Source organism: Nerophis lumbriciformis, linkage group LG37 (genome assembly GCF_033978685.3).
Source record: "Nerophis lumbriciformis linkage group LG37, RoL_Nlum_v2.1, whole genome shotgun sequence".
In the NCBI taxonomy this organism is placed as follows: Eukaryota; Metazoa; Chordata; class Actinopteri; order Syngnathiformes; family Syngnathidae; genus Nerophis; species Nerophis lumbriciformis.
This window is the reverse complement of record NC_084584.2, coordinates 10,465,001-10,481,532: the sequence shown is the minus strand read 5'-3', so window position 1 is coordinate 10,481,532 and position 16,532 is coordinate 10,465,001. Positions and strand designations below refer to the sequence as shown.

The window sequence follows — 16,532 nt, the reverse complement described above, 5'->3', positions numbered from 1 at the left end:
GAATGCAACCATATACGTCACCTCATTTATGGCAAAAAGACTTGTAATGGCAGGCGATATATATATATTTATATACACACACAGCATGTAGTGTGTGTGCATGCATTTGACAGAAAGTGGAATGATGAAAAGGAGGCGAGAGCATCTTTTTCACATGCAATTAGGCCTCGGGGGCCAAAGCAAACAAACAATTCCATCTTGCCGCCTTGCTGCATTGGAAACCTTTAACAAAATCCTGATTGATTCTGATGTCGCCTCAGAGGACGTTACTTCAAAGAAACACTGTTTTTTTTTTTCTGCGGGCATCGGGGCTGATAAACGTGCGACACAGTGATGCAAAACACAAATGTCATCCAGGCGCCATTTAAGGTATTTTTAATATCACCGAGCTGCGGGTAATACTAACAAACACTGCAGTAATAGTACTCTGTTTTCTTAAAGGCACTTGTTTGTATCGTTCACAATCCTTATGTAAGAAAATAACCGTTTTCATGCATTCTAACTCCTAAATCAACATTGGAGGTAATAGGAGTCGCCTTATTCCGCCTATAAAAAAACATACACGCTGTAAGTATATATGTCATGTAGTAACATTCATACTAACGTGTCATATTTACCTATTTTTGGCATTTGAAGCATTTCACAACTTTCGCTTTCCCTTTCAACAACAACACTACTAATCCTGGCAGACAAAGACTACTGTGGGACGGATGATGATCCACAAACTTATCATTTTGAGCCTGAATATAGGGAGGATGATCTACAAGTGTTACACGCTGAGTGATAAGCAGTATTGCTAAGTGCACTGCATGGCGGACGCGAGATCTCGTGCCAGGTGGACTGCAGGGAGCGAGACGCCGTCAGAGATGTTCCTCAAAAAAAAAAAATAATAATAATAATAATAATAATAATAATATGTAAAAAGAGATGTTTCTTGACAAAGAAAATAGATAATAAATTAATAATAAATAATACAATTTAAAATGAGTTGTTTTTCAAAAAACTGAATAAAAATAAAATAATAAATACAATTAAAAAAAATAGTAACATTTTAGATGAGATGTTTCTTTAAAAAAATCTTAAATAATAAAATGATGAATAAAATAATAATGAATGAAAAATAATCACGTTAAAAAAGAGATGTTTCTCAAAAAATAATACAATTAAAATGAGATGTTTTTCAAAAAACAAAATAAAAATAAAATAAAATAAATAGTAAAATTTTAAATGAGATGTTTCTTTAAAAATAAAATGAAAAATTATAAAAATTATACTATTAAAAAAGAGATGTTTCTTAAAAAATAATAAAATTAAAAAATATGTTTTTAAAAAAACAGAATAAAAATAAAATAAAAAGAAATAGTAAAATTTGAAATGAGATGTTTCTTTAAAAAATTATAAAATACAATTGAAAAAAGATGTTTCTTAAAAAATAATACAATTAAAAAATATGTATCTCAAAAAACAGAATAAAAATAAATTTTAAAATTATGTTTCCCAAAAGATAATAAAACAAGAAATAGTAAAAAATAATAATAATAATAATAATTAATGATAAAATAAGACAATACAAAAAATTATAAATAGTAAATTAAAAAATAGAATAAAATTAATGTTTCTCAAAAATAAAAAATAACATTAAAAATAATAGAGAAATTACAATAAATACAAACAAATAAATGTTCCTCAATAAATGATGATAATCACAAACAAAGAGATGTTCCTCAAAAAATGAAAAATTATAATAATTACAAAGAGATAAGCAGTATTGCTAAGTGCTAAACAAGGAATACAAACATAATAAAACAATCACTTACTGTATATTGTCTGCTCTCACTGGGATGCCACGGAATGTTTAAATCTTCCTGTTTAGATTAAAAATGTTTCAAAATCCTCACTCAGGTTAAAAAAAAGGGTGCCGCCAACAAGCATTTTTTCGTGTTTTTCTCGCCATTTCCCGGTTTAAGTTGGATGCCAAAGTTCAGCAACTTCTCGGTTTATGGCCACAACCTTCTACTATCCAGGTGAGAGGCATAATTTAAAATCTAGACTTAACTTTCACCAACTCTGAGGCAATGCAGCAGCTCAATATGTCAATATAGCAGCATGAGCTAGTTCGCTCTCTGGGATCAATGCATCGCTAAAAGTAGTTCCTCGGCATTAGCGCTTATAATAACATTATCGCTAATGGTCAATATTCAGGTCACGACATGTAAATGGAGTATTTTAAGCGGATTTTGGATGTTTTTAGAGGGCTAATATGAGTACTCCCGTTAGTTACATTGTTAGCCACCTCGTCCTTGCTGTATTTTACGACTTAGAATGCATTAAAAAAAAGGTATGTGTTGTTGTTGTCTCACATAAGGATTGTGACTGTTGCCCTGAAACATATGGTCTTGTCTTCTTGTCTCGTACCAATAAAGGAGGACGTGCTCACAGATTTAGCGTCGTCTCCGTGGATACTCACAGTTTCTGGACCTCGGGCCAAAGCGTGTTCTGGAGCAGGTGATCTTCTGGTGGAGGTTCTGCACAAAAACAGACAATAATGTTAACCAGGAAAGTCCCTGTCAACACATTTGGACTCCAATCATGATCCAAATGTTTTGGCCTCAGATTCGATCCCATTTCCGGTTCCAATCCGATAATTTGACAATAGATCTTAGAAGTGAAAATGTATTTTAATACATGTTTCATTTGCTAGCAGATGATGTGCGGTATTGAATGTATACCTTCATGTATCCATGGACGTACTCCCTCATTTTGTAAACAATAACAAAAACACTAGAAAATGGTTTGTAGTCAGAACAAGAACAATAAAAATATCGATCGAATCACTTTAGTATTGTTAACTGATAGTACACTAGTTATCAATAGTATCGACATCTGGGTCGATTGACTTCACTCGGTGACAGAAAACACCGTGAGTATGGCTTCCTGCGCGTCTTGCACCTTACTCACGGAGAGGCTGGCTCTGCTAGAGGGCCGTGTCCGCCAGTTAGAGCAGAGTAATCTCGTAACTTTAGATGTTGCGGACACATCTGCTAGCGTTAGCTGTAGCGAGCTAACTAGCCCAGCATGTAGTAGTCCTAAGCGGCCTACAAGCTACGGTGTACCGGTTGAGACGCATAATAGATTTAGCTCTTTAGCTAGTCCTACACCCCAGTCTACCGGGCACCACACCTTAGTCATAGGGGACTCCATCACCCGAAACATAAAGCTTAGCAAACCAGCCACAATTAAGTGCATCCCGGGGGCCCGAGCACCTGACATAGAGGCTAATCTTAGGGAGCTAACTCGCAACAGGCCTAGTAAACACGTACGACAGGCTAATCGCACCACTAGTTATGCGAATATAGTTGTACACGTTGGCTCCAATGACACTAGAATGAGACAGTCAGAGATTACAAAGAGAAACATAGCCAGGACTTGTGATCTCGCTAGAAAGATGTCCAGGCATCGAGTAATTGTCTCTGGCCCCCTGCCTGCGAGAGGCAATGATGAGAGATATAGCAGATTAGTCTCGCTTAACAAGTGGCTGGCTAGCTTCTGTAGACAACAGGGACTAACGTTTATTGATAATTGGCCCTCTTTCTGGGGCAAACCAGGCTTGCTGATGAGGGACGGCCTTCACCCTAACCAGGAAGGCGCCATCATCCTGTCTAAGAATATAGACTACTGTTTAAGTCACATTTGACTAACTACACTAGAGCAAGCCCGGTCACAGGCAATTACAGAGCCTGCTAGTCCGGGTGAGGAGTCAGTTAAGCTAGAACTAGCCAGCGCCAGGCTGGATAATTCCTGTACGCATAGCAATTTTCTTAGAATAACACACAACTCACATAATGTGTTTTCTGTTGTGAATGTGTCCGGGGTAGATATGCATTCTACTGAGGTGGCAAATCATGATGCGTTTAGTCGATCGCAGCATCAAGCAAACAATCTGAAAATTCCCGTCGTATCAATTCCTAGATATGGTCGAAACTATTTAAAGTGCACTACGTATAATAAACGCAACATTATTAATATTTCTACTACGGATAATTTAAACAAAAACTCGTCAAAACAGCCCAATACTTATAATATGGGCTTTTTAAACATAAGATCATTGTCTCCCAAAACGTTATTAGTTAATGAGGTCATTAGAGACAACAATCTTAACGTCATTGGTCTTAGCGAAACCTGGCTCAAACCAGACGAATTTTTTGCGCTAAATGAGGCATCTCCTCCTAACTATACGAATGCGCATATTGCCCGTCCCCTTAAAAGGGGTGGGGGGGTCGCATTAATATACAATGAAAACTTTAACCTTACCCCTAACCTAAATAATAAATACAAATCGTTTGAGGTGCTTACTATGAGGTCTGTCGCACCGCTGCCTCTCGATATGGCTGTTATCTACCGCCCCCCAGGGCCCTACTCGGACTTTATTAATGAATTCTCAGAGTTCGTTGCTGATCTAGTGACGCACGCAGACAATATAATCATAATGGGGGACTTTAATATCCATATGAATACCCCATCGGACCCTCAGTGCGTGGCGCTCCAGACTATAATTGATAGCTGTGGTCTTACACAAATAATAAATGAACCTACGCATCGCAACGGCAATACGATAGATCTAGTGCTGGTCAGGGGTGTCACCACCTCCAAAGTTATGGTACTCCCGTATACTAAAGTAATGTCCGATCATTACCTTATAAAATTAGAAGTTCTGACTCATTGTCAACAAACTAATAATAATAATAACTGCTATAGCAGCCGCAACATTAATGCCGCCACAACGGTGACTCTTGCTGACCTACTGCCTTCGGTAATGGCACCATTCCCAAATTATGTCGGCTCTATTGATAACCTCACTAACAACTTTGACAATGCCCTGCGCAAAACCATTGATAGTATAGCACCGCTAAAACAAAAAAGGGCCCCTAAAAGGCGCACCCCATGGTTTACAGAGGAAACCAGAGCTCATAAATTATCATGTAGAAAGTTGGAACGCAAATGGCGCGCGACCAAGCTTGAGGTTTTCCATCAAGCATGGAGTGATAGTTTAATATCGTATAAACGCATGCTTACCTTAGCTAAAGCTAAATATTACTCAAATCTCATCCGCCTCAACAAAAACGACCCTAAATTTTTGTTTAGTACAGTAGCATCGCTAACCCAACAAGGGACTCCTCCCAATAGCTCCACCCACTCGGCAGATGACTTTATGAATTTCTTTAATAAGAAAATTGAACTCATTAAAAAGGAGATTAAAGACAACGCATCCCAGCTACAACTGGGTTCTATGAACATAGATACAACTGTATCTACGACGGATACTGCAATACAAAATAGTCTCTCTCTTTTTGATGAAATAACATTAGAGGAACTATTACAGCGTGTACGTGGGATAAAACAAACAACATGTTTACTTGACCCACTTCCTGGGAAACTTATCAAGGAGCTTTTTGTATTATTAGGTCCATCAGTGCTAAATATTATAAACTTATCACTTTCCTCTGGCACTGTTCCCCTAGCATTCAAGAAAGCGGTTATTCATCCTCTGCTCAAAAGACCTAACCTTGATCCTGACCTCATGGTAAACTACCGACCGGTGTCCCACCTTCCCTTTATTTCGAAAATCCTCGAAAAAATTGTCGCACAGCAGCTAAATGAACACTTAGTGTCTAACAATCTCTGTGAACCTTTTCAATCCGGTTTCAGGGCAAATCACTCTACGGAGACAGCCCTCGCAAAAATGACTAATGATCTACTGCTGACGATGGATTCTGATGCGTCATCTATGTTGCTGCTTCTTGATCTTAGCGCTGCTTTCGATACCGTCGATCATAATATTTTATTAGAGCGTATCAAAACACGTATTGGTATGTCAGACTTAGCCTTGTCGTGGTTTAACTCTTATCTTACTGACAGGATGCAATGCGTCTCCCATAATAATGTGACCTCTGACTATGTTAAGGTAACGTGCGGAGTTCCTCAGGGTTCGGTTCTTGGCCCTGCACTCTTTAGTATTTACATGCTGCCGCTAGGCGACATCATACGCAAATACGGTGTTAGCTTTCATTGCTATGCTGATGACACCCAACTCTACATGCCCCTAAGGCTGACCAACACGCCGGATTGTAGTCAGCTGGAGGCGTGTCTTAATGAAATTAAACATTGGATGTCCGCTAACTTCTTGCAACTCAACGCCAAGAAAACGGAAATGCTGATTATCGGTCCTGCTAAACACCGACATTTATTTAATAATACCACCTTAACATTTGACAACCAAACAATTACACAAGGCGAATCAGTAAAGAATCTGGGTATTATCTTCGACCCAACTCTCTCCTTTGAATCACACATTAAGAGTGTTACTAAAACGGCCTTCTTTCATCTCCGTAATATCGCTAAAATTCGTTCTATTTTATCCACTAGCGACGCTGAGATCATTATTCATGCGTTCGTTACGTCTCGTCTCGACTACTGTAACGTATTATTTTCGGGTCTCCCTATGTCTAGCATTAAAAAATTACAGTTGGTACAAAATGCGGCTGCTAGACTTTTGACAAGAACAAGAAAGTTTGATCATATTACGCCTATACTGGCTCACCTGCACTGGCTTCCTGTGCACTTAAGAAGTGACTTTAAGGTTTTACTACTTACGTATAAAATACTACACGGTCTAGCTCCGTCCTATCTTGTCGATTGTATTGTACCATATGTCCCGGCAAGAAATCTGCGTTCAAAGAACTCCGGCTTATTAGTGATTCCCAGAGCCCAAAAAAAGTCTGCGGGCTATAGAGCGTTTTCTATTCGGGCTCCAGTACTATGGAATGCCCTCCCGGTAACAATTAGAGATGCTACCTCAGTAGAAGCATTTAAGTCCCATCTTAAAACTCATTTGTATACTCTAGCCTTTAAATAGCCCCCCTGTTGGACCAGTTGATCTGCCGTTTCTTTTCTTTTCTCCTCTGCTCCCCTTTTCCTTGAGGGGGGGGGGGGGCACAGGTCCGGTGGCCATGGATGAAGTGCTGGCTGTCCAGAGTCGGGACCCGGGGTGGACCGCTCGCCTGTGCATCGGCTGGGAACATCTCTACGCTGCTGACCCGTCTCCGCTCGGGATGGTGTCCTGCTGGCCCCACTATGGACTGGACTCTTACTATTATGTTGGATCCACTATGGACTGGACTCTCACAATATTATGTCAGACCCACTCGACATCCATTGCTTTCGGTCTCCCCTAGAGGGGGGGGGGTTACCCACATATGCGGTCCTCTCCAAGGTTTCTCATAGTCATTCACATCGACGTCCCACTGGGGTGAGTTTTTCCTTGCCCGTATGTGGGCTTTGTACCGAGGATGTCGTTGTGGCTTGTGCAGCCCTTTGAGACACTTGTGATTTAGGGCTATATAAATAAAGATTGATTGATTGATTGATTGATTGATTGAAGCTTTAGCGGTTAGCCTCGTCCAGCTCTCTGTGTGTGTATAGCATGCTTAGCCATTCCTTCTCAAATCCTCCAGTGATAATAGTCCTTGACTCACATAGCCATGCTAGTGTTGCTAACCTAGCATGTTGTCAAAATGTACTGTAAGCGTGGAGCCGACAAAGTAATGCTAGTGTTGCTAACCTAGCATGATGTTAAAATTGAATGATAGCATGTAGCTGACAAAGCTATGCTAAGGTTGCAAACTAGTATGATGTTAAAATGTAATGTTAGCATGTAATGTTAACATGTCGCTGAAAAAGCCATGTTAGTGTTGCTGACCTAGCATGATGTTAAAATGTAATGTTAGCATGTGGCAGACAAAGCTATGCTCATGTTGCCAACCTACCATGATGTCAAAATGCAATGGTAGCATGTAGCTGAGAAAGCCATGCTATTTTTGCTAACTTAGCACAATGTTAATGTACCGGTAATAGTAGAATGTAGCTGACAAAGCTATGCTAATGTTGTTAACCTAGCATTATGTTGGCAACACTATATTAAAATGTAAAGGTAGCATGCAGCTCATATAGCCATACTACTGTTGCTAAACTAGCATGATGTCAAAATGCAATGTTAGCATGTAGCAAACAAAGCTATGCTAATGTTGCTAACTTAGCATGATGTTAATGTAATAGTAGAATGTAGCTGACAGAGCTATGCTAATGTTGTTAACCTAGCATTATGTTCAAATGTAATGTTAGCATGTAGCTGACAAAGCTATGCTAATGTTGGTAACCTAGCATTATGTTAAAATGTAATGTTAGCATGTAGCTGACAAAGCTATGCTAATGTTAACCTAGCATGTTAAAATGTAATGTTAGCATGTAGCTGACAAAGCTATGCTAATGTTGTTAACCTAGTATGATGTTAAAATGTAATGTTAGCATGTAGCTGACAAAGACATGCTAATGTTGTTAACCTAGCATTATGTTAAAATGTAATGTTAGCATGTAGCTGACAAAGCCATGCTAGGTTGGCAACACTATATTAAAATGTAAAGGTAGCATGCAGCTCATATAGCCATAATACTGTTGCTAAACTAGCATGATGTCAAAATGCAATGTTAGCGTGTAGCTGACAAAGCTATGCTACTGTTGCTAACCTAACATGATGTTGAAAAAGTTATGTCAGCACGTGGCTCACATAGCCTTGCTAGCGTTGCTTACCGATGTAGCATGATGGTAAAAATGTAATGTTAGCCTGTGGCTCACATAGCCTTGCTAGCGTTGCCAACCTAGCATGACGATAAAATTTGATGTTAGCACGTGGCTCACATGGCTACGCTAGTGTTGCTAACCTCGCATGGTGTTAAAAAGTAATGTTAGCATGTAGCGCACATAGCTAACCTAGTGTTGCTAACGTTGTTCAATGTATGTGACATTTATTACGTTGTGTATATGTCAAAAGTGGATCAAGTACACAAAAGTGCTTCCTCGAGATACACAAATACAGCTCATTACACACACAAAAAATGGTCTGGATTAGATTTTCCCTCATTCCTGTGAGAATCCTGCGTGTGACTAAAGCATCAATTAGTGGGGGTTGGTTATTTATCCAAGACTAGCTGCAGTGTGCAGATAATACTGCATCATCTCTTTCTCTTTTGTACTAATCAGTCAAAGAAACGCCATTCTTTACTCAGTCTTCATTCCAATGTGAGTGAGGGATGAGGCAAAAACTAAACCAGACCTCCTCTTAAAGGGTCTAATCAAAGCTAACGCACTTCTAATACCTTTAAGCGACCTTGTGCCAAGTAAACCCCGCCCCCTTCTATGCCAGCAGGCCAATGAAAGTACCGGTCATGTTGATGGGTTGGAAGTAGGACTCCTGGTACTGCTCGGAGACGCTGTTGAACTGCTGCTGGTCTCCTCTGGCTCCGGACGACAAGTCCCCTGCAGTTTGAGAAAGACCTTTTGGTCAGACGTGGCTGGATTGACGGAGCACATGAATGGTTTCTTTTGTGCACCTTGAAAGACGGCCTTGTTGGACAACCCCAGAGCAGGTGTGCTGGCTCCTTCAGGCAGGCCCACGCAGTCCTGAGGACACAAAGCATGCCAGAGCAGACTTACTTCACAGATGCCACAGGTATGTCTGCCCCCCCCTCCCACACCCGCTGTCTACTGCTTTCTCCTCGGCTCCAATGTGGGCGGAGTTTACTTTTTTAAATGTTTACTATTGTAGCAACATGGTTGTTAAAGTTAAATTGTGTGATTTCTGATTCTTTGTGAGGGCACCATAGGGTGTTCTGCGTGTGTACACCTTATGTTCAAGAAGCAATTAAGTTGGTAAATCCAGGTGCTGGACTCACGCCCGATGCCAGCAGCTCTTCCTTGGACCTCCCAGAGATGTTGGCAAAGTTCTCCACGAAATTACGCGGCGCCTGGAAGACCCGCAGGACCTTTTCGTCGGCACCGGAGACAAAGCGGAACCTCCCGACCATAGCCAGGCACTGCATGTCGTAGCCGTGGATCTGCGGACGCGAGATCTCGTGCCAGGTGGCCTGCAGGGAGTGAGACGCCGTCAGAGATGTTCCTCAAAAAAACAAAATAAATAGAATAATAATAATAATAATATGTAAAAAGAGATGTTTCTTAACAAAGAAATTAGATAATAAATTAATAATAAATAATACAATTTAAAATGAGTTGTTTGTCAAAAAACTGAATAAAAATAAAATAATAAATACAATAAAAAGAAATACTAACATTTTAAATGAGATGTTTCTTTAAAAAATGTAAAATAATAAAATGATAAATAAAATAATTGTAAATGAAAAATAATCAGATTAAAAAAAGAGATGTTTCTCAAAAAATAATACAATTAAAAGATGTTTTTCAAAAAACAGATCTAAAATAAAAAGAAATAGTAGTCAAATTTAAAATGAGATGTTTCTTTAAAAAATAACAAAATGAAAAATTATTAAAAAAATAATACTATTAAAAAACAGATGTTTCTTAAAAAAATAATACAATTTAAAAATATGTTTTTCAAAAAACAGAATAAAAATAAAATAAAATAAAAAGATATAGTAAAATTTTAAATGTGATGTTTTTTTTTATTATGAAATAATACAATTAAAAAAGAGATGTTTGTTAAAAAATAATACAATTTAAAAATATGCTTTTCAAAAAACAGAATAAAAATAAAATCTAAATAAATAATACATTTAAAAATTATGTTTCCCAAAAGAAAAGAAAACAAGAAATAGTAAAAAAATATATATATAATTAATTATAAAATAAAAGACAATACAAAAAATAATAAATAGTAAATTAAAAAATATAATACAATTAAAAAATAAATGTTTCTCAAAAATAAAAAATAACATTAAAAATAATAGAGAAATTATAATAAATACAAAGAAATGTTCCTCAATAAATGAAAAATGATAATTACAAAGAGATGTTCCTCAAAAAATGAAAAATTATAATAATTACAAACAGATGTTCCTCCAAAAATGATAAATACAAACAAAGATGTTCCTCTATAAATGAAAAATGATAATAAATACAAAGATGTTCCTCTATAAATGAAAAATGATAATAAATACAAAGAAAGAGATGATCTTCCCAAATGTTTGCTTGGTGTTTGGTACCTGCTTGCTGTCCCTCCTCCTCCACGGCGTGAAGAGTCTGGTGGTCTGGTCCGAGCCCACGCTGAGAATGAATTCCCCCTCAGGGTCCCAGCTCAGGTCCTGGACCGCATTAAAGTGACCCGATATGACCACGCCAAGCCTCCACTCTCCCTGGAAGCATTGTAAGGGTTCCTTATCAATCAAGAGTTACCATGGCAACACAGGAGGCGACAATGTGGACTCACGTCTTCCTGCTGGTCCTTGCACCACAGGTGGAGCGCTCCGTGGAAGGCGTGAGCGAGGATCTGCGCCCCGTCCGGACTCATCTGGCAGCCGTAGAAGCCCAGCGTGTTGCCGCCAACCTCGCCCACACGCACCTGACAGACGACCATTGCCACTTAAGGTGAGGATCTATTTCCCACTTAGGCCCGTTGTCAAGCGTTATCTCCTCCATCTTTAATTAGCTTATGAACATGCGAGGCTGTCGGGAAATGAGATAGACGCTCAATTCCATGTCCACAAAGATAAGACACGCTTGTTGGGTACAAGTGATCCGTGACAGCAGTCCAAAATGTCATCTCTGATCACAAGCATTGCATTGAAGTGGGCCTATGCAGTGTCCAAACATGCACTTCTACCACAATTACTATCAATACAATATCCATGTTGGAGCCTTGAGTATTGGCCGATACCGATATTGATTCAATTACGATATTAGCAGGAATCAGACATTTATATTGTCGTGTGGAATGTTAGAAAAGGTTTGATCAAGTGAAATGAATCAGAGAACAAAGACACTAACCTATTTATTAGAGATGTCCAATAATATCGGCCGATAAATGCTTTAAAATGTAATATTGGAAATATCGGTATCGGTTTTTTTTTATTTATTTAAAAAATTAAATCAACATAAAAAACACAAGATACACTTACAATTAGTGCACCAACCCAAAAAACCTCCCTCCCCCATTCACACTCATTCACACAAAAGGGTTGTTTCTTTCTGTTATTAATATTGTGGTTCCTACATTATATATCAATATATATCAATACAGTCTGCAAGGGATACAGTCTGTTTCTATGTAACTGTTTTTATATTGTTTTACTTTCTTTTTTATTCAAGAAAATGTTTTTAATTTATTTATCTTATTTTATTTTATACTTTTTTTTTCTTCTTTTTTTTTTTAAAGGACCTTATCTTCACCATTACTGGTTATCCAAATTAGGCATAATAATGTGTTAATTCCACAACTGTATACATCGGTATCGGTAATTAAGAGTTGGACAATATCGGAATATCGGATATCGGCAAAAAGCCATTATCGGACATCCCTACTATTTATTATTAATCAGATGGAATGGACTTATGCTGTCTTTAAATTGAAGTGGAGTGGTAATTGGGACACTTTGTTGCCACAATAATTAAGTTAAGCTAAGCTCATGACACAGTAAGTTGAATGATGCGGACACGTTTGTTACTGGAGACTTTGTATGTGTAAATAATATGAAACTATAATGATTTGATACTTGTTTATATTGACAAATGTGCTACATATGTCTAGCTTGTGTGCTATTGTGTGCTTAGCTGTTGTGTAGCTGCTAGCTCCTGGTAGCATATAGCCAAGCATGTTTACCTTTTGTAAATGTTTTGACTACAATAGAATAAATGGTGTGCTGATTGGAGAACATTTAGATGTTAACTTGCAGTCCAGCTTTGCACAAGTAAACACGCTGCAGGACTGTTTTTATCGCACATGATATCACACGCAAGTAAACACCCTCATGACTGCTTGTGTCGCACATGATATCACACACAAGTAAACGCGCTGCAGGACTGCTTGTGTCGCACACGATATCACATTCAAGTAAACATGCTGCAGGACTGCTTGTGTCGCACATGATATCACACACACAAATAAAAACGCTGCAGGACTGCTTGTGTCGCACATGATATCACACACAAGTAAACACGCTGCAGGACTGCTTGTGTCACACATGATATCACACAAGTAAACATGCTGCAGGACTGCTTGTGTCGCACATGATATCACACACACAAGTAAACGCGCTGCAGGACTGCTTGTGTCGCACACGATATCACATACAAATAAACATGCTGCAGGACTGCTTGCGTCGCACATGATCACACACAAGTAAAAACGCTGCAGGACTGCTTGTATCGCACATGATATCACACACAAGTAAACGCGCTGCAAGACTGCTTGTGTCACACTTGATATCACATACAAGTAAACACGCTGCATGACTGCTTGTGTCGCACATGATATCACACACAAGTAAACACCCTCAGGACTGCTTGTGTCACACATGATATCACATACAAATAAACACACTGCAGGACTGCTTGTGTCGCACATTATATCACACACAAGTAAACACCCTCAGGACTGCTCGTGTCGCACATGATATCACACATAAGTAAACACGCTGCATGACTGCTTGTGTCGCACATGATATCACACACAAGTAAACACCCTCAGGACTGCTTGTGTCACACATGATATCACATACAAATAAACACACTGCAGGACTGCTTGTGTCGCACATTATATCACACACAAGTAAACACCCTCAGGACTGCTTGTGTCGCACATGATATCACACATAAGTAAACACGCTGCAGGACTGCTTGTGTCGCACACGATATCACATACAAGTAAACACGCTGCAGGACTGCTTGTGTCGCACATGATATCACACACAAGTAAACGCGCTGCAAGACCGCTTGTGTCGCACTTGATATCACATACAAGTAAACACGCTGCAGGACTGCTTGTGTCGCACATGATATCACACACAAGTAAACGCGCTGAAGGACTGCCTGTGTCGCACATGATATCACATGCAAGTAAACGCGCTGCAGGACTGCTTCTATCGCACATGATATCACACACAAGTAAACACCCTCAGGACTGCTTGTGTCGCACATGATATCACACACAAGTAAACACACTGCAGGACTGCTTGTGTTGCACATGATATCACACGCAAGTAAACGCGCTGCAGGACTGCTTGTGTCGCACATGATATCACACACAAGTAAACGCGCTGCAGGACTGCTTGTGTCGCACATGATATCACACACAAGTAAACGCGCTGCAGGACTGCTTGTGTCGCACATGATATCGCACGCAAGTAAACGCGCTGCAGGACTGTTTTTATCGCACATGATATCGCACACAAGTAAACACGCTGCAGGACTGTTTTTATCGCACATGATATCACACGCAAGTGAACACACTGCAGGACTGCTTGTGTCGCACATGATATCACACACAAGTAAACGCGCTGCAGGACTGCTTGTGTCGCACATGATATCACACACAAGTAAAAACGCTGCAGGACTGCTTGTATCGCACTTGATATCACACACAAGTAAACGCGCTGCAAGACTGCTTGTGTCGCACATGATATCACACACAAGTAAACACGCTGCAGGACTGCTTGTGTCGCACATGATATCACACAAGTAAACACGCTGCAGGACTGCTTGTGTCGCACATGATATCACACACAAGTAAACACGCTGCAGGACTGCTTGTATCGCACATTATATCACACACAAGTAAACACCCTCAGGACTGCTTGTGTCGCACACGATATCACATACAAGTAAACACGCTGCAGGACTGCTTGTGTCGCACATGATATCACAAAGTAAACACGCTGCAGGACTGCTTGTGCCGCACATGATATCACACACAAGTAAACGCGCTGCAAGACTGCTTGTATCGCACATGATATCACATACAAGAAAACATACTGCTTGTATCGCACATGATATCACATACAAGAAAACATGCTGCTTGTATCACACATATCACATACAAGAAAACATGCTGCTTGTATCGCACATGATATCACATACAAGAAAACATGCTGCTTGTATCGGTGCGCAGATATCGGCCATTTTACACGCAATGACTTGTTTTTTTCTGCGCAGCGGTGTTCGATATCTATGTTGGATCAGGACACCCCTAACAAATACCCTACATGGTGACTGTGCTATTAAACTCCTAATAGTTGCATTGACTTGAAAATTCTCGCACAGGTCTACAAAACAAGCGTTTTAACTTGAGGCTGTTGAGCGCCATCACCATCACATTTGGCACACATATGTTGAAAAACATGGCTGCCAAGAAGGGCGGGACTTAGCAACCAATTGTCTATTTGACTAACTATGATGAAACTTTGAGGTTACATGTAGGGCTGGGTGATAATATGTATCACGATACACATAATTGATACCAATAAAAAATGAGTTCAATAAAACGTTTAAAAAAAAAATGTTTTCCTTCCTTGACAGAAAGTGGAAGTATGGAAGCAAGGTTGACAAAGGCACTCGCTCCCTGGTAAGCGAGCAACGCAGGACGTGATCAGTGGGAGTGACACGATAACAGCCAATCAGGTAACAGTATTGTCTGGCAGTTGATTCGTTGCATGGCGTGAGAAGAGAAAGTCAAAATGAAGACATTGTGGATAAAAGAGGAAAAGGGACTGTAGTCAGACCAATGTGGTCTGTAAATGACTCAAGGCAAGACCACTAATACCAACACCACCGTCGCCGCGCTCACCCTTTAGAGCACAGCTGCAACTTCCTGGCACTAAACCTGCAGAAAATAGTTCTCTCGGTTTACATTTGCACTCATTTCTTACACTTCAAAAGAAGAAATAATGTGTCCTGACATCTGCATGATGGCGTACTTCTCAAGCCATCATGTAGGGGGCGTGCAAGGCGTGGGCAGCAGGGAGATGCCACATTAGGCAGATTGATTTTAACATTCAACACACAAGAGCTCGCTGTAAATCACGGCGAAGGGGGAAAAACACCGGGGGGCAAAACTGTGTCATACGTCTTGTTTACGAGGGGGGAAGAACAATACGGACACAGGATGACAATGCAGCTCACTATCTTCCCACCAAAGCACGGTTGTCCAAATTTTCCACTAAAGGTCATACACAAAAAAATATATATACATATTTATATACACACACACACACACACACACACACACACACACACACACACACACACACACATATACATATATACACATATATACATATTAGGGTTGCAACAACTAATCGATTAAATCGATTAAAATTGATTATAAAAATAGTTGGCGATTAATTTAGTCATCAATTCGTTGGATCTATGCTATGTGCATGCACAGAGGCAATATTTTAATTTAATTTAATTTTTTTATAAACCTTTATTTATAAACTGCAACATGTACAAACAGCTGAGAAACAATAATCAAAATAAGTATGGTGCCAATAAAATACTGGAAAGGATAGAAATGTAGTTTGTCGCTTTTATCCGATTATCAATCGATTAATCGAAATAATAATTGACAGATTAATCGATTATCAAATTAATCGTTAGTTGCAGCCCTAATACATGTATGTATATATATATATATATATATATATATTTATATATATAAATACAAACCCCGT

General features: G+C 39.3%; 1 protein-coding gene across 1 annotated transcript in view; it reads right to left on the bottom strand.

Annotated features, from left to right (window-relative positions):
• Positions 1–16,532, bottom strand: part of elp2 (elongator acetyltransferase complex subunit 2) — a 46,996-nt gene that overhangs the window by 8,421 nt on the left and 22,043 nt on the right. The window contains exons 11-16 of the mRNA XM_061930800.1: positions 11,297–11,428; positions 11,073–11,222; positions 9,786–9,977; positions 9,444–9,513; positions 9,274–9,369; positions 2,468–2,525 (exon numbers count right to left, since the gene is read on the bottom strand). Of these exons, the coding sequence (XP_061786784.1) occupies positions 2,468–2,525; positions 9,274–9,369; positions 9,444–9,513; positions 9,786–9,977; positions 11,073–11,222; positions 11,297–11,428 (698 nt within the window). The remainder of the gene's footprint in view (positions 1–2,467; positions 2,526–9,273; positions 9,370–9,443; positions 9,514–9,785; positions 9,978–11,072; positions 11,223–11,296; positions 11,429–16,532) is intronic.